At 35.4% G+C, this 23827-nt stretch overlaps 2 protein-coding genes and 1 pseudogene across 2 annotated transcripts in view; 2 read left to right on the top strand and 1 right to left on the bottom strand.

Annotated features, from left to right (window-relative positions):
- Positions 1-248: 248 nt before the first annotated feature.
- On the bottom strand, positions 249-5335 carry LOC128013118 (F-box only protein 15-like; annotated as a pseudogene).
- Positions 5336-10229: 4894 nt separating this feature from the next.
- The window catches only part of LOC128012867 (cerebellin-2-like), a 636721-nt gene continuing 623123 nt past the window's right edge, over positions 10230-23827 (top strand). Inside the window, exon 1 of the mRNA XM_052595440.1 lies at positions 10230-10359. The gene's annotated coding sequence lies outside the window, so the exon portion shown is untranslated. The remainder of the gene's footprint in view (positions 10360-23827) is intronic.
- Positions 10354-12972, top strand: LOC128012868 (cerebellin-2-like). Its single transcript, XM_052595441.1, has 3 exons — positions 10354-10734; positions 11802-11921; positions 12051-12972. Exons 1-3 carry the CDS (start codon positions 10447-10449, stop codon positions 12246-12248), a joined length of 606 nt encoding a protein of 201 aa, XP_052451401.1. The 5' UTR covers positions 10354-10446; the 3' UTR covers positions 12249-12972.

Raw genomic sequence — 23827 nt, forward strand, 5'->3', positions numbered from 1 at the left:
GCAAATCCCTCTTTTATATCCTACAATTAAAATATAATGGTCTGTGAAAATGTGTATTTTAAGTGTTTGGTGATATAAAAATGTATAGAAACGATCAGCCAAAACATTAATCTGAAAAGAAAAAGCTACAATAATCTTGACAGGAGTTTAATCTTGCTACAAACTGACAAGCTTTTTTGCAGCCTCGCTTGATTTAAATCTAATATAGTAAACGGCTGTCATACAAACCGAAATGGCACACAAAGTCTTTAATAATCTCTCCCAAAGTGCTTTTTTACTTTGGCGACAGCAATGTAAATCACTAGATTAACCACAAAATACTGTTCCCCATCTGCTTCAGCCTCATCTCCACCATCCCCTCTGAGTCTCGGTATAGGATGGAGAAACTTCCACCATCAAAATCATATTATTCTGTGCCCTGACTTGCTTTTGTCATAACAACAGGATCACTGAAGCACCAAAAAAGGCTGCTTGGCTTCATCCCATACAATGAGATTGATCATGCAACAGTCCTGGAGACAGCAATTAGACCATGAAACCTTCCTAATCTTAGTATTTAAGTGCTGTGAGTAAGAAAGTGAGGATGACTGGACCAGTGTGGTGCTTCTTTACATTGATAGTTCCATGTAAAGCTTCAGTCCTCCAAGGCAAACTGACGTCTCCAACCAGATGAGTATTTGGGGATTCTCACTGATCACTTCCAGTGGAAAACCATTAGAAATCAGACATCTTTAATCAGTCTTTTATTTAATTTCAAAACATTTTAAATCAAAAGGTGGTTTTCATGGCTGTATGAAGTAAATCAGAAAATATCCAAACCTCTTCATCATCGGTCATATTTTGAATAATACACATTTGTTCAGAAATAATGAAAAAATAGCATTACCATTTAAAATAACTATTTTCTATTTTAATACATTTTTAAATATTACTTATTCTTATGATGGCAAACCTAAATGTTTTAAAATATATATTAAAAATTATATGAAATGTTGTTTCATAAATATAATTACATTTTATATGGAATACTGGTAGAGTTAGGGTTTTAATTTTGCTTAAAGCAGTACAACCCTCGTATATTTTTTTGAATCTAGTGCCATCTACTGTCAACAATCTAGTATCATCAATTGTAGAGGAATCTTAGTGTAAAACTGTTACAACAGCCAACAGCTCATTCACGTACAGTACTTATATAAGGTTATTATTTATTTTCTATTTATTTTTATTCCACAATGTCTGCTTTTACCTCTTCTACAAAACAGCAGGGAAAAGTGTTCAGACATGATGACTCTCACTGTATTGTGCAGTTCAACATTAGCAATCCATGGAGAACATACTCTGAGTCCACATCATCAGATAAAGCACTGACTCCAGCTGCTGGACATGGACTAGCGGTGTGAAATTGGGATAAAGAAGAGATATAAAGTAAGAGATTTAATACAAAGTGGGTGTCAATTTAGGTTTTTTCACTGAGGACTGTATGGCAGTAAAACAGACAGTGTAACAACTGATGAGTCAGTTGTACAGTGTTCAGCTTCACCAGAAGATGGAGTTATTAGACCACCAAACTATACTGATATAACTGACAATTAGGTTCTGATATACACAGACACTTCTGCGTTAAAAAAAAGAAAGAGAGAGAGAGAGAGAGAGAGAAGGAGAGATCAGAAAAATAAACTAAAGGGATTAAGAAAAATAAATACATATTATATTTTGGGAAGGGCTTTAACAGTGTAAAAAAAAAAAAAAAAAATGATAAGAGGAAATAAAGCAATACCGAACAGATGCATGAAGACTTCTTTCCACAAGTCTGTGATTGTGCAAGTTTACCATGACAAAAACAATTCCCCATATATATATATATATATATATATATATATATATATATATATATATATATATATATATATATATGTATATATATATGTATGTATGTATGTATGTATGTATATATATATATATATATGTGTGTGTGTGTGTGTGTGTGTGTGTGCGTGTGTGTGCGTGCGTGTATTCTAAGATATCATAATACATTTAAAACATCAAGTGCAACAACCAAAAAATACATACAAACCAAACAGCAGGGCAAATGAAATAAGTGTCACAACATGCAAATTTTGTCGACATACAAGGAGACCTCTAGGATTGGAAAATACCTTCCAGAGTCCCAAAGTTATGCCCTGCACAACATACAGCATCTTGACAATCTTGTCTGAAACACACAATTCATGGTGCTCTCGTTGAAGCTTTATTTTGGACATAACTGATTTCCAGCTTGTCCTGAAAGACACAAGATCGAAGCAACTGCATCACTCGTTTAGTTTGGAGTAAAGCTGTACCTTTGTGTATTTTTGGCACCTACCACACCTTTAAGGAGCAGCACAATTGAGGGGAACCCGCAACACTCTTTGAAGCTCAAGGGAGGTGAGCTGGTTGAAAGGAGGCCAAGTGACAGCGCTCCAGAACACAATTACAGCCGTACTGCTGAAGAAGGCATGAGACTGCTCAAAGGTGCTCCGCCGTCCTCTCCCATCAGTCACTGAGATCTCCCATGGAATGCACAGACTCCTAGACACACATGACACAAACCCTAACTGACACCTCAGCTCTCAGATAATTTAAGGGCAATGGCTTTTTTTTTTTTTTTCTTTCTTTTTTTTTTTGAAGAAGAAGAAGAAGAAGTGGGGAATGCAAGATCAATAATACACAAAATGTATCAAATAAAACACTAAGCTAATGAAAGTAATGTTTAATCTGTATATTTATCTTGTTTTCCTAAAACATCCTTAAAATGAGATACACTTCTTTACTTGCATTTATTTTACAATGTTAAAATTTGAAATTAAAAGGTAACATTGTTTTTCAGATGCTGCATTTTGAAGTAAGTTTATTATCAATTTGCTTATCTATCTATCTATCTATCTATCTATCTATCTATCTATCTATCTATCTATCTATCTATCTATCTATCTATCTATCTATCTATCTATCTATAGTACACACACACACACACACACACACACACACACACACACATATATATATATATATATATAGAGAGAGAGAGAGAGAGAGAGAGAGAGAGAAAGCAAAACTCTAATAAAGTTTAGAATATATAACTGATGTGTGTTCTGATGTAAACTATTGTATTAAACAGTATGCCATATATCCAGTTCAAAATTATACATTTAGACATTACTGTATGTGGGATATTGATTGAAAGAGACTGGATAAAATTCCCAGTTACACTTTTACTAGTGGCCTGACCAAAGAAAAAAAAAAATAATCCTTTACAATGTTTTTGTGAAATAGAAAAGGAAATATGTGCACAAATATACAAATAAGTCAATTTTCTGAATATGTAACTCTTGTGTTGTCCTCTATCTATACAGTATAAGCTTTCTAACTGAAGATTCATGAGATGAACCTTTGAGCTATTTCAGAGAAATGGTTTATCATCTACATTCTCTTCATTAGTAAGAACTAAAGACTAGATTTTTTAAGGGGTAAGACTATTGCACAGAAAACTATATAATCAATTTTGAGCGACATGACATTAGCAACTAATAATGTAAGAAACCACAGATAAATGTTTCATAATCAATTGCATGAATGTACAAAAGCATTTGCAACTTGTTCAAAAGAATGACAAACTGGTTTTGTGATGTGTATAAATGACTAGATGATGTGGAGGTTGTACAAGTAGTTTTGAGAATTTCATTTCTGATTTGAGAAATGCACCGAAGTGACTGAGAAAAACTGTAAATAAATACATATAAATAAATAGAAAACTATTTTTAAAGGTGGAGAATACAAGATAAAGAGCCAAATAACATAAAACAAATCTGTATTTTTATCTAGCTTTGCTGCAAAAGTATCCTGAGCATCTTTAAAATAAGATTCATTTACCCAAGAATCAAAACTGTGTTCAGATGGAAATATGAAAACTGAAAATCAAAATACTATTGATTGATTAATTGATTAAGAGCAGGGAAGTGTCTGTTTGGCCAGAAACTAGCAATAAATGACATTAATTCTGAAAGAAGCAGAGCATTAGGTTGGGGAAATACCTAATATGATGCATCACGTGTCGGGCATTGGCATCACATGATACCAATTAATGCTTTAAATCGAGATACAAGCAGAGTCCCAGAGAGATTAATAGCTGTTGTCTGTGTCTACAAGTCAGTGGAGATGATTATTACCGAAGTAAATCTCATCCTTCGTTGTCATTGTAACTGAGGAACCTATGGGGATATGTCTGGGCAAGAGGTAGGGGCCAAGCAATTTATTTCTACAATTCACCCAGCCTTCTGAGGGGACCACAATTATTTTCTTTCCCCCTGTATGCCACACGCTCTTTGAGTCGAAAAATTGAGTGGCTCGGAAGCTCTAATCAGAGGTTAAGACAACAGCACGCCGCAGCCTGCAGATCATCAAGCGTTTTTCCGTATCCCATCGCCCAGGAGCACAGAGCAAATCTAAGACGCTGACTCTCACACTCACCTTTAATAAGCCCAGACGCTGCAGGAGGGAGAAACACACCCTGACATATATTTGATGGGGAATATGCCATCTTCAACAGATTAGATGGGTCACAACAAAGACGTTATTTTGACTACAAAGTCTTGTTGTGTATTACTAAATGTAGATGTAGGGGCTTACAAAAAGAGGGTTGAAAGAAAGAAATCAAAACAACTAGAAACCCAGAAACTACACGAGAAAATTATTTATACTTAAATATTTATATCAAGAAACAGATTCCGGTCACCATGCTAAACCGATGCTCTCATCCTATTAAAAAGGATAAAATTACCATAAAATTAAAAGGAATTTTAAGAGATTTACGCATTAAATTAATAGTGAATTCTCAAAATAACAACAACAACAAAAAAAGACAGAATCTCTAACCTTATGACTTCCTCTGTTTGTCAATGCGTTGTAGTTTTGTTCTCCACTTTGTACACATTCAGGCCGGCAATTTCTTTGAAGAATGCATTTCTCCAGTATCTCTTTGGCCTCTCCCGCACACCAACTACACCAAGATGATCTTGGCAAGATCACGTATCATCTGATCTTCTTGACTGGCTTTCTTCTTTTTGCTACGTTCGCGGATGTAAAACTGATACCACATAAAACTGCAAGGACATCAGGATGAGGAAATACTAATGATTTTGATTGATTTTTTAGCTTCGAGAGAAATATGGTCTATAGGAAAACAAACTCACTTGTTGTTGGAGAGTTCCTGGAAATGCTTGTTGACTAAAGTAATGCAGAAAGTTACTTGCCTTTCTAAGGAGTTTTCACAAGTCTTTCCTTTGCATTTGGATGGCATTCTTGTAGACTGCTGGATGTTGTAGAGCTGCCTTTCTTTGTTTTCTATGAAAGTTAAACACAACTGAACCAATCTAGCAGAGCTCTGCAGTGCAGAAGCATTAAAGCCTGAATGCAGGGCCGTTTGAAGGAATTTGGGGGCCCCAAGCAAAATGGACATAGAGGCCCCCCGAAACTTAGTTTAAACTCTGGGCTGTGCAGGATATCAGCTATAATTATAGAGCTTTTGGTACTTTGTGCTTTATAGCGGAAAAATCAGCACTGAGAAGTGATGCATCTGTTGATGTTGAGGATGAAGTTGATGGTGTAGCTGGGAAATAATTGAAACAAAAATCTGAAATTACCTGTGAAGTACGTTTTACCATTTCACTGTTAGCATATTGAAAGAGGTCACTATTACCAGCTCAGGGGTGCTTTAAATGAACAACTAAGTTTCTTTTTTTAGATTTTTTTTTTAAATGCATAGAATGCAATGCATACATAAAAAAAAAAAACATTTAATTATTAATAATTGTTTCTCTGTATGTACTTGTACTTTGAACAATGACAATAAAGTTGACAGATGAATTAAGTGCATTTAAGTGCCATTCAGGTGGGTTTTTAAATAAAGCATTTTCTGAGATGCACATTAAACACCAAACATTAATTTCTCTTTTAATTAATGAAAATTAAGCAAACTAAAGTTTTTGTTAAGAGCAGTTCTGTAGATGTTGTTCATGTGTTCACATCCTTATTTAGTGAGACATCAGACGCGAGACTGAAATCACCGCGAGCGTCACGCGCGCTTCTGTGCGTCTTCAAGGAAGACGCGCTTCTGCTCCTTTCATTAAGAGAGACACGCAGAACATGCAGGATTCATATTTAAACAGACTGTTCCTGCTTAATATTTACAGATATTAGTCCGTATCGTGGTTTGATGTAAGTGCAATGACCTATTTTTAATTCATTCATTCAAAATTTGGCAAATTACGTGTCATTCTGCGTTAAACTGTAAATTCCGTTTTTATGACTGGATTCCGCGATTCTTGCAATCGAAACACGCCACGACGTTCTCTTTATGTTTGCCTGAGCCCTCAAATCAAAACACTGCTGACTCATTGCATTCTGCGATATCTGATCTGCGTTTCCCGTTAAAAAAAAAACATATTACAGTAACCATATTCCTTCCGTTCGAAAAAAAAAAAGCAGAGATCACTTGACTTGGTTGGCCTGCTGCTGTCAGCGACAACTGAGAGGGGCCCCCTTGAGGGGGATCCCAATAACAGTGTCATTAGATGTTACTGCATTGACGATCAAAGGGGCGCTCACACAGTGTCGTTGCATTTTATTCTTAACCAGTCGTTGTCTTGGGGCCCCAGGTCAGCTCGGGGCCCCAAGCAATTGCTTGGTTTGCCTGCCTTGTTGCTACGGGCCTGCCTGAATGATGTTAAATAACATAAGTAACAACCACCTGGACATGGATTTTGATTTAATAAGATCTCACAGAGTCTAGTTTATTTTAATGGGGTATATACAACTACATTATTCTACTAACAGGTAATGATGTAACTACCTGGCGAATTTCCGCAAGGAGCGGAAGTGTCAATTTGAAACAGTTGTCCTCAAACTAGGATCCATGAACACTCTGAGAGCCGCATGGGGGTGCTAATGCTACGTGAACAACTCGAGAGTAACACAATGCTGAATGTGTTTTTCTTTTTATTCCTTAATATTCCTATATTTAATTCCTTGTATATATATATATATATATATATATATATATATATATATATATATATATATATATATATATATATATTCATATATTATTATTATTATTATTATTATTATTATTATTATTCATTTTTTTATTTTTTTATGCTGGTACACTTGTTGTTTTGTCTTTTTTCCTCATTAAATCATATATGAAATAATTTAGCCTAACACTGCTTGCTCACTAGTGGATCCTCTGCAGTGAATGGGTGCCGTTATAATTACAGTTTATACAGTTTTTAAAAATATATAACAATAATCCACAAGTAATCCACATACCTCCAGTCCATAATGTATTATGAAACAAAGAACAGCATATTCATAAGAAATAAATCCATCAAGGTGTTGACTTAAAACGATGCTTCTGTCCAAAATATGAGTCCAAAATATCACTTCCTCCAATGAAAAATCCACCCCCGTATTGCCCTCTCACATCAGAATCTTTTTTTTAATTTTATTTATGCTTGATCTGTGCATGTTTCCTTATTCAGATGAGAAACAACTTTTGGAGACAGCAACATTATGGATGAAGGACTAATTTACCTGGATTTCTTCCAAATCTTGGATTGCATTAGGGTGAGCAAATTTCCAGCAATTTTTCATTTTTGATTGGTATTCCTTGTGAAATACATTGGATGAGATTTTAATGAAGCAAAGAAATGGCAAAGGGAACTTTTTTTCTTTCTTTTTCTTTCTTTTCTTTTTCTTTTTTTTTTTTTTTTTTGTTTTTTTGGTCTAGGCGATCTCAAGAGTTATGATGGTCTGCTGCCTGTCAGATGAAATAGTCATAACATTCACAATAATGTACGATTTCTCTTGGTTGGGGAGAGCTCTCCTCTGTGGGCTTAAACGGCTCTGGGCTCTGTGATACACAGGTCCCGATGACCACCCAGCTTGACATTTGATGTTTTTTCTTTTACTCGCCCTTCTGCGGGCCCTAGGTCAGCCGCTGCTCTCAGATACTCAACGTCAACTTCCACAGAGCCTGTCACTCTACACCCAAAGTGTGATTCTTGTCAAAAATGGTACATGGAGAGCCTGTGTGGATTGATGATGTTGACTATTGCTGGAATATCCATGATCTTTCATCTAATTTAACCTAACTGTTGCAGGTGATGTTTACTTGGAATCTATTTTAAAACCATTATTCTGGCTATTTATATTTGGCAAATGTGTAAATAAAATATGGTCAGGATAGGATGTGCTGTTATTTGCAGTCTCTCAAGTATCCAAAAAGACAAGAATACCATATTGTGAAGTGCCTTTAATATTTCAGATTTAATAAAGACTCAGAGTCATTCCATCATAAATTAAAGCAGTATACCCATTTCACTCTTTAGAAGGCGCCAGCCGTGATCGTCTTGCATGATATTTCCAATTATCAACTTTGAAGAGTGAGGGAAACTATTAATTAGGGAGGTTAAGAATGGGTTCAGTGGACATAACACATACTGAGTAGACCTGTCAAACCCAGATTCACACTTTATACACTTTACTGCAGCTCCGGAGCTTCTCTGAAAAGCTTTTTAATAGATAGAAAGCACAAAACCGGTTGCTTATTCCAAGGTTTATCTTTTACTAATGAGGTTATATTGTAATGATTCTCGGATAACACCTTTGTTTAAATCAGTTTAATATGTCAGTTTAGTTTCTGTCATTTGTATTTGATTTTAATAGTTTGTTTTTAATTTTCTTTATTAATTACAACTAATGAAGTTATTGAAGAAGTGCAACTAATGTGTTGCACAGTTTGTAACTTCTGGTACCACTTTGCTTAGACAATTAAGGTAAGAATTAAACTCAACTATTTTTATTATTATTATTATTATTTTTTTTGGCAATAAGTATTATATTTAAGTATTTTTTTAATTGTATTAATAGCATATGTCTTTTAATGCAAAAAGTTGCTCTTCTGTATACACTCTTAAAAATAAAAGTTCTTTATTGGCATATATGACTTCACAAAAAAACTTTTAGAATCCAGTTATAGCAGAAAATTGTTCTTTATTTTTTATTTTAAATGTTAAATCCTTAAGTAACGATTTTCAGTAAGGTCCCATGAATAATATTTAACTACAACAAACTAAAAATATTCTAAATCATTAACAAAGATTCATAAATACTGTAACAAATCTATTTTATAAACAAAGTACTGTTTGAGATTATCTAATGTTTCAGACAGAGGATCGTAGCTCTTCTTCTCCACAGGGTGGAGCACAAGACTTTTGTGTGGATTTGAAGGCATCCAATCTGGATACCGATATTACTAAAGTGCATGCTTATTTTTCTGGTATTTAACTCTATATTATCAGCTTCAAATTCATAGCAGGTTTACTTATTGTACGTTACATGCAAAACTATATGTTAGCTATTGCTATGCAAAAGAATACTGATTTTCCCCCACAGTTGGTTTATAAATTGGCTGTTAATTGTGCAAATAGACTCTTAAAATCCAAGATTCTCACCGTGCCTGATTTTATTGTCCAGAAACGTCCGCTCCAAAATTATTACTGTACTTGAAAAGAAGGGATGGGCGTGAATCGCCCTCTAAAAAGGGCGAAGGAGCAATGGGTTTTCTCCACTCTTATTGGGTGCGCGCTTCACTCTTTCTCAAGACAGCTGAAGTAGCAGGAACACGGATTGCACCAACTATGGATATAACAGGTAACATAATGGACAACATAAAGTAGAATGAGCTCAAAGAAAACATAGAAAGAAATACTAGATTTCATGGTGTTGTTGTTGGCATTTATGGATTTAATCGGAAACGTATGGTGCAACATAAAGTAGAAATGAGCTCAAAGAAAACATAGAAAGAAATACTAGATTTCATGGTGCTGTTGTTGGCATTTATGGATTTAATCGGAAACGTATGCAATTATTATGGAAGTGGTATTAACTATAGAAAAGGATCTCGGGTGACTGTAAAACTTTATTTTTGTTAACGCAGTTAATGTTAAACGCAGTTGACGTTGTATTCTAGCTGAGATTAGGTGCTGCGTCTCGTTGCGCAATTTAACATCGTCAACCATCATACTGAGATAGTTCAAGATAAATTATAATTCCTGCATTATTATTAGTAGTAGTATTAGTAGTATTAAATATTTATATATTTTGTTCTGATTTCTCGTTTTTTTATCATTCAGGAATCATTGTGCAAAATACTCTGAGCACCCTCAACTGATGCGCATAGACGAAAAGAAAAGGAGTGTGTGACGGTGAGTTACACAGAGAGAGAAAGAGTAAGAGAGAGAGAGAGAGAGAGAGAGAGAGGTTAGTTTGGACCAGGTGATAGACCCACATCAAACCTCCAAGGGGCTGGTGGTTAAGATCAGTTTGCATAGGATTCTTGTTCCGATCATGGTGCCAGCATCCTGTCCCGGACCCTTTGCCATGCTGGCTCTCGCCTTTCTCCTGGGATGTGGCATAGGGCTCTGTCTGGGCCAGAATGACACGGAGCCCATCGTTCTGGAGGGAAAGTGTCTGGTGGTATGCGACTCCAACCCCTCTTCTGACGGAGGAGTCACCTCTTCGCTTGGGATATCTGTGCGCTCCGGCAGCGCCAAAGTGGCTTTTTCGGCCGTCAGAGGGACAAACCACGAACCTTCGGAGATGAGCAACACATCCATGACCATCTATTTTGACCAGGTCAGGTGTCCCGTTGGTGACTTTGTAATCACATCAACTGCATATGCTCGGGAATTTCAGCCAGAAACTTCCCGAAATAACAAGTTCTATTCTATTCTATTGGACGTACTTGTTTAAACAGTTTAGTTGGGTTTTTTGGGAGGGGTGGGGGTGGGGGTAACTAATATTATTTCATTAAACTCATTAAATGTTGGGCAGATACAATGTATGACGTGCCTAATAGTCTCCAATATATACCTTTCAACGAATTGCTTAGTTGCAAAATCTTTTTTTATCGCCCATACTGTCAAAAATTTTACATAAAACCAAGTGTATAGATTAACAAGCGTGACGTTTTTAGATTAACAATAACCGACCCGCTGTCATTAAAACCGACCTGTAGTAATTAAAACTGACCAGATGTATTGACAGGTTTGCGCTTATGGCAGGCCGTTTTAACATGTAACATGATTTTTTTTCTTTCCTTTTCCTTTTTCTTTTCTTTTTTTTTTTTTTTTTTTTTTTTTTTTTGTAACCAGTAGGATATATTTATTATAATTTTGTAAGGTTATATTGCCAAATAAATAACAGTATCAAATAAATACTTGCACAACTGGAACTCAAGCTAGTATCTAACTATTCAAACTGTTACCAGTTACCAAAGAAGAATAGTGCCAGAATTAATAGAACTTACAAAATTGAAATATCTTCTAGCAATAATTGGAATAAATAAAAATAAAATGAATATCATATCATATGCAACACATATTTCATATAATTGAATGGTCAAAACACACACTCACACAATTTCTCACTACCAGAGTAAGTGCTAGTATCCAACGAACAGTTACAAAAACATTCCACTATTAGATTATCGTCAAAATAATAAAATAATAATACACATCTAAAACCAAAAATATTTACTGGTTGTTTGTAAGGAATTAATGTTAATACAGCTTGCCACACTGCGCTCGAGGATCCGCAAATGTTGGTGTAAAATTGCTAATCTAAAAGTAAATGTGATATGTAGATTCGCACATTTTCATTTCCTATCGGATTTGTAACACTTCATGTTGCTTTTGTTTCAGGTCTTAGTAAACATTGGCAATCATTTCGACCTAAAAGCGAGTTTGTTTACCGCACCACGCAGAGGAATATACAGTTTCAGCTTTCATGTGGTCAAGGTCTACAACAGACAAACCATACAGGTGAGCAGAGCAGTTTTGCACAAAATACAATTGCAGTCACCTCTCATGCTATGCGTTATTCACGAACCCTTGTAGAAAGTCTATTCTCTGCTTTCAAAGGACTAAAGTGCGTTGTGTCATGTTATTCAGGTTAACCTGATGCAGAACGAATACCCGGTCATATCTGCTTTTGCTGGAGATCAGGATGTCACTCGGGAGGCGGCGAGTAACGGAGTTCTACTGATGGTGGAGCGCGAGGATCGAGTCTATCTCAAGTTGGAACGAGGGAATCTAATGGGCGGATGGAAATACTCCACGTTCTCTGGATTTTTAGTCTTTCCTCTTTAACTGACTCGCAGACGTGTTACTGCAAGTAATAGTTTCCAAGTGACCGAGGAAGAACGAGCATTAGTTCTTTGAACAAAACTGAAATCTAGCAAAATTGTATATGGACGCGTCCACAGGGAGTTCCCGCCTTTTTTGGCCGCAGCGATTTTCAGTCGCGATTGTTTGGATTTTATCGATGGGAAACAATTCGCAACTGACAATTAACTGGACCACAATATAAACGAGAAGATATTTAAGACGAAGACGAACTTCAAATCCTGAACTAGGTGTATTTATCAGTGCTTTATTTTGTGTTTGTATAGCCTTAATGATTCGGCTTCCGTCCAGTGAGGTGTGTGGTGTGGAGCTGCGGAAGTGCTTTATGGCCCCAAAGCATTTTTGCACGAATGGAAGATTCCTGTTTTGTGCTGTCAATGATGTGTCATTTGGATGCAGAACATACTGAAAATATGCCAAATGTAGGCCACCTGCTATACAGTGAATATAATGAGAAAAAAAAAAAAAAAAACATATATCAGCCAATGAAGACGTCTTAAGAACTTTTTGCTAGACATCTATCTAATTTATAAAATACATATTTACATTATGATGTGTTCTACATTCCGGATAATAAGTAGCTTTGATTGATTTAGTGTTCAGTGACAATGCTCACAGATGTAAGTTGTGGAAAAAGAAAAATCCCTATATAATGTTCCGCCTAATAAAATATTGTATTGTACACTTATTTACTCAATCTTTTTATTATTATTATTAACCTTGATTATTTTTTTAATGAATGATAAAAATCGTATTAATGAATTGTGCATGCACATTTTTCTTTGCTTTGACTACCATGCAATAGCGAATATAACGGCGCTGTCCATGGTGCTGAAGCAACACTCAAGAGTTCAAGAAATATTCTCAGATGTCTCAAGACTGGATGATAAACAATTATGTATGCTGCTCTAAATACATTATTTATTTTTGCAACCTTGAATCATTGTCTGTTCGGCATTTTTCTTTTCTTTTTTCTTTTTTTTTTTTTTTGGATAAGACCTACAATCTTTTCCGATTATGATAATGACATACCTGAATGAGTGGACTGAAGCAAGGCGATAGTAATATTAAATTAGCTTTGGTTTCTACAACTGCTGGCCCATTAAAACACACACTCTCATGCACATAACACATCTGCGAGCACACACACACAGTGCTTGCCTGCCCTGTGTCTGATGTACACATATGCATATGCATACATAAAACACCAACAGAGCTGCATACAAATGGGAACATAAAGATCAACACAGAAATATTAACAGACATGCATTAAAATGTACTACATTAGCTGGACTTGCTTTAGAGAAACTATAAGTGTTCCAGCTTTTAAATAAAGAAAATACATTTCTGTCAGCCACATATTATTTTGTGCACCTGCATTAATTCCCTGATTTGTAATATGAATATAACATATAATATAACATTCTATAAATATAACACATATAAAATTCATAAAAGGAAGCTGGTGCACAAATGAATGGTTAAAAATCATGCATACAAATTAAGGTCTTCGACTGTTCTCAACAGACCAAAGATACAGAATGTTTATGGTATTAGATCATAGACCTTACAGCATAATTATTTTAAAAGTTTAAGAAGTTGCAAGCCATGACTCTTAAGCAAGCATGAGAGTGCTGAACTCTATGTGCACATGTGTACTGGACTGTGTCATTAAGGGTAATTTGAGGTGTGAGTATTGTAATAAGGCCTGTCATAAGCCATAAGTGAACTGAAGAGGATAAAGGTTGACTGCTTCTTTTTCTGATCCACTTACAGTTTTAAACCCGGTGAGATAATGTATATGTAAATATAATTAAAATAATATTAGAATTGATTTAGAATTGATTCTTGCCTTTGTCAAGCATTGGCAGTAAATATAGCAGAGAAAGTAAAATGCAATGAATTTCTAGATTTGAGATAATGTTGTTTGCCCAAATACATTCAATTCATTTTATGAGAAATTTACTTTGTTTTAGATTTTTTAAAATTCTTTTTTAAGCACCATTTTAAGCACCATTTGGATCAAAGCTTTAAAACATAAAAGTTTACTGTTTTTTTTTCTCTCTCTCATTAGAATTTACTTAGAAAGGGCAGCTCATCTGTCTTTCTTTATCTATCTATCAAAATATTCTTAAAGTTTCATTGTGTTTTCCTGTTCAATGTGACATCCATTTTCATTCAGAGTTGAGAGTAGAGCATAGATCCATTTATAGAATTTAGCTGCTTCTTTTTTATTATTTTTATTTCTATGACAAACCTTTTATGTGTGTGAGAGAGAGAGAGAGTATGGAATCTAATAAAATAGAATTGGGCCCTACATTTCTAATCTTTAACAAGCAAATGTTTACCTCTGTACACTTTAATTACTTATTTGTCAAATTAATATTGTGGTTGTCATGGTGTTATTTATGATAGCAATATAAGATCTTAACCCCCCTAATCATGAAAGGCATCTGATGACCTCATAGTTCAAATCTCTGCACTACTATTGGTCCTCAGATGGTGCATAAAGTAGATATTATTGGCAGGTCTCATTATGTTACAAATGTAAAGGAAAATGAGGCCAATGTAGATATTCCTCTTCTATTAAAATTTATTGTGGAGTTAGCAGCTTGTTGTTTGACATAGACTTATATACATCTCATTAAAGAAGTTAGATCATAAAATTCCCAGCGCAGTAAATTAGTGTACTCACAGACATTTTTATGAGTGCACAGATGGCCAAAGACTGTGTATTTTTAATTATCTGGAAAAAAATCAGCAGCACCTTAAGATGTATGTGGTTTTCAGTTTACAGACCAAAAAGAGAGTTTTTCTACAGAAAGACAATTCTAATTAACTTCCATTGTGCATTCATCTCAGAGCTCAAGTTTCATACAGACCCAGCAGGACCATCCACCTTCCAGTTAACTCTCAGCAAGACACACACTTGAATCATTTAAAATCTGGAATTGCATACTAGGATATTATCAGTGGGTTTTAGGGTTTTATAGTTGCAGCTGTGTTATTTTTCAAAGACATCAGTTGAAGCTTTTATTTAGTTAGTAAGTAAAGCTGAAAACTAAATGATTATTATTATTATTATGTTAATTATTATTACTTATAGTTTTTATTTAGTTATGTTGTTTATTTACTTCTAATTTCTAACTTACAACTTTCAGGAAAATAAGATTATCTATTCACACAAACTGATATATTACATCAAAACAACAAGCATAGCAGGTGAGTTGCATTATGGACGGTTTTCTGTTTCAATCCCATTCACCTTTTCCCAGCATGCACCAGGGCATGAATAATTATTAAGATTGTTGTTTGACTGTTTTACAGTTTTAGTTACACTGTTGTTCATTTTGTTGTCATGTTTAGTAACTTGTTGCCGTGTGATGTCAGAAAGCATTTCCTCACCCACCACAATGATCAGAAATTGGATTTTACACTTGTTGTGTTTTATACCTACTGTGGTCTGTATGTGGCATTTTAGCGTATTTATTTCACGTGTTTTCATATCATTTTATCAACATATTAAGAAAACAAACACTTTGCTCTTTTTGACTTACATAAAAAAAAAAAAAAAAAAAAAAAAAAAAAAAAAACATAACATTGGACATGGGGAATTGTGGCTTAATTTGATTTAATTTAATTTAAAAAGCATTATTAATATTTTTATTTTACCTCAAGTTCTATGAACACCTCAGTATGCACAGGAGTTTCAGAACTAACAGGACTTCATTCAATTATGAAACTTCTCCAAATACATATATAGTTTGAGAAGTTTCTCTACTTTATATCACTGTAATGCACAATATAAAAACAATAATATAATAATACTGTGAAAAATACTTTGACTTTCACACCAAAACAATTTTACATTCCTCTGTTTCTTCTGTGGTTGTGATTAACTATTAGCGGGCTCCCAATTTAGAGGCTCATACTGCATCTCAAGAGCCCAGAGGAAGGTAATCTAGCTCAGGAAATGGCTCAAACCAATATGCTCCCTCTGAGATTGGCCTGGACAATCAAAATGGTGAACAGCATTGTGCACCGCTTTTGAGCTCTGATAAGAGGCCTTCTTCATCTTGACGAAATGTCTATTTTTGACTTTCCAGACTATATACAGAGACCAGTTTGTCTCCTTGAGACATGGAGGAAACAAAACAAACTAAAATCTCATTACTGTTCTTGATGTAATGATGAATGATAATTCATTATACATGGAAAATCACTGCTGAATTAAAAACATAAATGATTTTGTGGCTTGATGTGTTAAAAACATCCCTATTAAACAAACCCCTTTAATATCACTTCATTCAGACCAATTATCAGGTTACCAAGACAGATGAACATTGAATGTTTGCATTTTATAGCCATTCCTAATGGATTTATCTACGTATTTAATGCAGGTTTCCTTGTTAAAAGGCTGTCCTTAATTTTCACGGTCCACTTTAATTGTCTTGTTTTTACATAAGGGATTCAAGGATATTAATACCGGTGCCATAGTTTTCATATAGATTAAAGCTTTGCTCTAGGGAAATGGCACATCGGTGAAGATGTTTCATCCTCTGGCTCGACATTTATATTCATATGTGTGCTCATTTTAACAGTTTTTGCCTGAGCGTTATATTTTTATGTGCTTCCTCTTGAATGTGCACTATGCTGTGCACTATGTGGCATGTAATTAAAAATGACTGGTAGGACAAGTCAAGGAATGTATAAAAAAAGAATAACAATAAAAAGTCAGTGCATCATGCGGCAGCTACTGTGCATCCAAAATGTTCAAAACAAACAGAAGCTACTGGGGAAACACCTGTCAGGAGATTCTGCATCCAGATGATTCATGCAAAGGAGTTAAAAAAAATAAATAAAATACATTATGGAGAAAAACATAAGAAAATAATCTTACTTCTGGATCTGCAGTTGCTCAGTAAGTAAACCTACATTACAGTGCAATTTCCATGCATTTAAATGTCACATATGCAGCATTGTAATGTAAGGGTACTGACTTCCACATAAATCGTGTTGGCTACATTTAATTTTGAATAGAAATTAGTAAGCAGTATTGGACTGGAAAATCAGAAATAACTTTGTGTTCTATTTACTGGGAATGCAGGGAATTCCCTGCGATTTACAAACCCAAACGGACTGAAAAGTCAGCAGTTTTCCAAATCTAATATGAACTGGATAAAAACAAATAATAGTATGAGTATATTCAAACATTATGTTTCAGATTGCTCTCTGAAATCGTTCATTTAGATAAACAAAACAATCTTTTGTTAGATCAAGGTTACATTATGTGGCAAATTACTTATTTAGGGACTTTATTGGACGGCTTTCTGGAATATTTGATTCTGGTTCATCAATGTCATCCTCTAGCAGTCAGATATTACTTAATATTTGCATTTGTATATAGGAACTCTTGTCTGGGTTATAATAGGGGTTATCTGCAACAAACTTTCATATTCTGTAAAACAAGGCTGTGTCATTCCTGATTGGTCTTGGTTAAATATGCAGCTGTTTTACTCAAGATGCCATCAAAGGATATACCAAAGATGAGCATAACTTACAGATTGATATCTAAAAGATTTTTCTTCTTCTTTTTATCAATATCATTCAGATATTACAATTGAATAAAAAGGCATTAATAAAAACAACAAGCTAGGTTCACTGATTACCTTGAGTCCACAGATATCACCATCAGTTCATGCTGTTGTTAAAGGGTTAGTTCACCCAAAAACGAGAATAAGCATGTTTTACTCACCCTCAAGCCATCCTAGGTGTATATGACTTTCTTATTTCAGACGAATCCAATCGGAGTTATATTAAAAATTGTCCTGGCTCTTCTAAGCTCTATCATTGTATTGGGTGGGTGTTTCTTTTCAACAGTCTAAAACACATTAAATAAAGCAAATGCATCCATAATAAATCGTGCCTCACATGGCTCCAGGCAGTGAATGATGGCCTCCTGTAGCGAATCCATGCATTTTTGTCAGAAAATCCATATTTCAAACATAATAAAGACTTTTCTATCACTTCCACTTCTGTCATACAGTAGATCAGTCATGGACACTTACTATTTCCACTATTGTATCATTATTATTAAACATGAATGTTCAGTTTGTCATTTTTCTTTCATGTGAAAACAGAATATCCATTTTTCTTTTTTCAGAAAATTTTCATTCTAATTTAAATTACAACATAAAATAAATTCAGACATAGCTAGATGCACTGCAGTAATAAGAATTTCGGCAGAAAATGCAGTAAAATGCTAAAATGTGTATTTCCTATGTTGAAATTACTCTTTTTGGAAGGTAGAGAACAGTATTGTCAACAGTATTGTAAATTAATATTTAAAATAATTAGTGCCATGGCGTTTCAATAGTTTCATGAGAATGACCCACATAATGAAAAATAAATATACTAAAATGTATCTGAAATACATTTATGTCATGCTAAGTATATTACAAATACAAACCTGATTCCAAAAAAAATGGGACACTGTACAAATTGTGAATAAAAACAGAATGGGATGATGTGGAAGTTTCAAATTTCAATATTTTATTCAGCATACAACATAGATGACATATCAAATGTTTAAACTGAGAAAATTTATCCTTTTAAGGGAAAAATAAGTTGATTTAAAATTTCATGGCATCAACACATTTAAAAAAAAGTTGGGACAAAGCTATGTTTACCACTTTGTGGCATTCCCTCTTCTTTTTATAACAGTCTGCAAGCGTCTGAGGACTGAGGAGACAAGTTGCTCAAGTTTAGGAATAAGAATGTTATCCCATTCTTGTCTAATACAGGCTTCTAGTTGCTCAACTGTCTTAGGTCTTCTTTGTCGCATCTTCCTCTTTATAATGCTCCAAATGTTTTCTATGGGTGAAAGATCTGGACTGCAGGCTGGTCATTTCAGTACCCGGATCCTTCTTCTACGCAGCCATGATGTTGTAATTGATGCAGTATGTGGTCTGGCATTGTCATGTTGGAAAATGCAAGGTCTTCCCTGAAAGAGATGACGTCTGGATGAGAGCATATGTTGTTCAAGAACCTGGATATACCTTTCAGCATTGATGGTGCCTTTCCAGATGTATAAGCTGCCCATGCCACACGCACTCATGCAACCCCATACCATCAGAGATGCAGGCTTCTGAACTGAGTGCTGATAACAACTTGGGTTGTCCTTGTCCTCTTTAGTCTGGATAACATGGCATCCCAGTTTTCCAAAAAGAACTTCAAATTTTGATTTGTCTGACCACAGAACAGTTTTCCACTTTGCCACAGTTCATTTTAAATGAGCCTTGGCCCAGAGAAAACGCCTGTGCTTCTGGATCATGTTTATATATGGCTTATTTTTTTACCTATAGAGTTGTAGCCGGCAACCACAAATTACACGGTGGATTGTGTTCACTGAGAATGTTTTCTGGAAGTATTCCTGAGCCCATGTTGTGATTTCCATTACAGAAGCATTCCTGTATGTGATGCAGTGCCATCTTAGGGCCCGAAGATCACGGGCATCTTGTACGGTTTTCTGGCCTTGACCCTTATGCAAAGAGATTGTTCCAGATTCTCTTTGGATGATATTATGCACTGTAGATGATAACTTCAAACTCTTTGCATTTTTTTCTCTGAGAAACTCCTTTATTGCTCCACTATTTTTCGCCGCAGCATTGGAGGAATTGGTGATCCTCTGCCCATCTTGACTTCTGAGAGACACTGCCACTCTGAGAGGCTCTTTTTGTACCCAAGCATGTTGCCAGTTGACCTAATAAGTTGCAAATTGGTCCTCCAGCTGTTCCTTATATGTACATTAAAAATTTCTGGCCTCTTATTGCTACCTCTCTTATTGTGTAACTCTCATGAAATCCAAAATGAGCCAATATTTGGCATGACATTTCAAAATATTTAACTTTTAACATTTGATATGTTATCTATATTCTACTGTGAATAAAATATATGTTTTTGAGATTTGTAAATTATTCCATTTCTTTTTACACAATTTGTACAGTGTCCCAACTTTTTTGGAATCGGGTTTTGTACATTTACTTATTTATGTACTAAAAACAAAAAAACAAAACAAAAAAAAAAAAACCCTGCAGTTGTACTTTTGGTATACTAAACTGGTATACTTAAAGTCTGCTTAAATTGGAACAGCTAATTTTGTGTTTAATTTTGTGGAAGTAGTGCTGAAGTCCAACTAAAGATTTACTGAAGTATATCTGATTGTGCTAAAGTATTTTGTATATACTTTAAATATCTTGCATTTAAAAACAGGTATTATTCAAAGATCATTACAATCCTCATCAATAGTGACATTAAAACTCCAAATAAAGTTCAATTATAATTTTTTTTCACTAAGTTTTGAGTAATACGTTAGTAAATAGACCTTCAGAGGGCTCCCTCACCTGAATTTTGACTCTCACACTGCATTTCCCATCAGCCACGTATCTAGCATTGATCACTCAGCCTAGCTGTAACCAATCAGCTTGCCTATATAAACAGACAGTTACTTCCATCTCATTATGAAGTCTTGTATTACTGTGGTTTACATTTCTGAGTGGTTTCCTCTGTTTTGCCTGCCTGTTGTGACCCTATCTTTACCTCGTGTTTGATTCTCTGCCGCCTTCCCCGAATTTAAGCCTGTTTACTGATGATAGTTGTGTTTGTCCTCTGTCACTGTGTTTTTGTGCATGACCGTTGCCTGTTTGACCATGATTCTAATAAAAGCCTGTTTATGGATCCCACTTCGAAATATGTGTTGTTACAGAAGACTTCACCATCTCACGCTTTATCTCACCTGTCCTCAGCATTTTCTCCCCTAGTAAATTTTGCGGCACACCAACACCAGTTGAATCGCCTGACATTCACATTGAATTTCCATGTTTCTCCACCAGAGACACCACGACACCAAAGACGCCACGACACCATCTGACTCTGCCATTACATATGCTGTGGAGATTACATCTCAAGTGAGTCCTTGCCTAGCATTAACCAGGAAAGTTTGACGGTGATCCAACGAAATGTAAAGGATTTATTCGTCAGTGCTCACTGTTTGTGTATCAACAACCTACACTATATTCTACCGAGGTTGGTAAGATCGCATTCATTTTTTTCTTTACTCATCCTCGAGAGTGGATCACGGTGTTTGGTTCCCCTTTCCCATCATTCAAAATATTCTTGCAGTGGTTCTGTTAGGTCTTTGATCACCCTAAAGAGGGCAAAAATGCTGAAGATCATCTACTTCATTGGTTGATGACAGGCTTAAAGTACTGTTTAGAAGAGAAGTCACAAACCACAATCTGAGCTGGACTGCCGTGATGAGAGGAGGAATTTTTAATCAATATATTTAGCTTGCCATCCAGATTGACAGCCTCATCAGATCGCGAAGACCAAACACTCGTTGCACCTACCGAGCCCCCGTACCCGCTGCCATAGATGAAACTGAACCCATGCAAGTTAATTCTTACCACCTATCACCTGAAGAGAGAAATCGTCAACTATCCCAACATCTCTGTTTTTACTGTGGTCAGTCAGGTCATCTACGAATCTCCTGTCCCTCACGCCCGCATTCTGAGTCTCGGGCATTGGTTTTCCTGTTGATGCTTTAATCCAGATCTGTGTGTTACGGCACCTATTACTATCAATGTAAATGGCAATCACTACCAATGACCTATTGGATTCTTGAATGGCTGAGGAATGTCTAAAGAATTTGCTCATTATAATAATATCTCTCTAATACGTTGCTCCTCTCCTTTGACAGTGGAAATGATAGATCTACGCTTGCTGGGATAAGGACGAGTTACATTCAAAACAAAAGAATTGGTATTCTTCATTCAGAAAATATTAAATTCTACATTCTCCATACACCTCACATGCCTGTCATCCTTGGTTTAACCTGGCATCACAGACACAACCCTCACGTCTCATGGAAAGAAGGTCAGATCACCAGATGGAATAATTTGTTACCCTAAATGTCTCGCTAAAGTCTCACTTCTGTCTGTCCAGTCCATTACTGTGTCAGAGGAGAAACCCCATGATCTCAACCTCCCTCCTGAATACAATGACTTGTTGGTGGCCTTCAGTAAAGTCAAGGATCTAAATTACTGCTTCATCATGTCTGGAATGTGCCATCGACCTACTCACAGGGACAACACCACCTAAGGGTCGTATCTTTCCCCTATCCCAGCCTGAATCAGAAGTCATGAAGCAGTACATTGAGGAAGAGTTAACCAAGGGCTTCATATGGCCTTCTACATCACCCACGTCTGCTGGGTTATTCTTTATGCAGAAGAAAGATGGAGGTCTTTGGCCATGCATTGATTACCGAGGTTTGAATGAGATAACTGTTAAGTTTTGATACCCCCTACTTCTGGTCCCTGCAGCCCTGGAACAACTGATAACAGCCAAATATTACACCATGCTCAATATTCACAGTTCTTAAAACCTTATCTGCATTAGAGATTGAGATGAATGGAAGACAGGTTTCTCCACTAGTACAGGGCATTATGAATATTTGGTCATGCCCTTCGGCCTGGCCAACAGTCCATCAGTCTTCCAAGCCTTCATAAATGTTGTGTTCAGAGACATGCTAAACAAAATAATCACTGTATACTTTGATGGTATTCTGATCTTTTTTTTAGATACGCTTAAAGAACACATCTAGCACTTTAGAGCTGTACTCAAACAACTCATCCACCACAAACTATATGCTAAAGCAGAGAGGCCATTGCCTGTTTGACCACAATTCTAATAAAAGCTTGCTTATGGATCCCAATTCGAGTGACGTATCGTTGCATGAATAGACTTGTACTATACTTAGTATGAAATACATGTAATTTAAATAAAGAATTTTTATACTATGGTATAATTAAACTTTACATAATTTAGAGTATCACTTGTGCACAATGCACATTTCTTAATATTAAGCCTAAAATTATAAATTAAAATGATAAAGCCTGTTTTAATGTTGATGAGGATTTTATGATCTTTGGATTATATAGTTATCTAAATGCACTATTTTTAAAGTGCACCTGAAGTATACTTGCAGTAGTTCCACTTCAGCACGATTAAATATTCTTCAGTACATCTTTAGCACTACTTCTGCATAGTTACAGTGCATTAAGTAGAACATTTGTTGTTCAAATTAAGCAGACTACAAGTATACCAGTTTAGTGTACCAAAAGTACAATTGTAGGGCATTTCGAATAAGTACATACTGTAAATATGTACATTTATTTGTAGTATACTTAGCATGAAGTAACTATTTTAAATATGCTTATTGTTCAGTAGGGTAGGTTAAATGTTAAATGCAAACTGATGGCTTAAAAAAAAAAAAAAGCATATTGATTAACAACCTTGCAGGCCTCTCTGTAAAAGTTTAGAAGTAAGAATAGGTTTCTCAAGGGGACAATTAATTGGATATTAACTTCTGGAAACAGACTGATGTACTCTATTGCTGTGATATTTTGTCCATATAGTGCTACAGGTAAGATTATACAGCAGCCATAACAGCTGGATGCTGTACACCTGTAAAAAATTGCTTAATG

Source organism: Carassius gibelio, chromosome B24 (assembly GCF_023724105.1).
Source record: "Carassius gibelio isolate Cgi1373 ecotype wild population from Czech Republic chromosome B24, carGib1.2-hapl.c, whole genome shotgun sequence".
Taxonomy (NCBI): Eukaryota; Metazoa; Chordata; class Actinopteri; order Cypriniformes; family Cyprinidae; genus Carassius; species Carassius gibelio.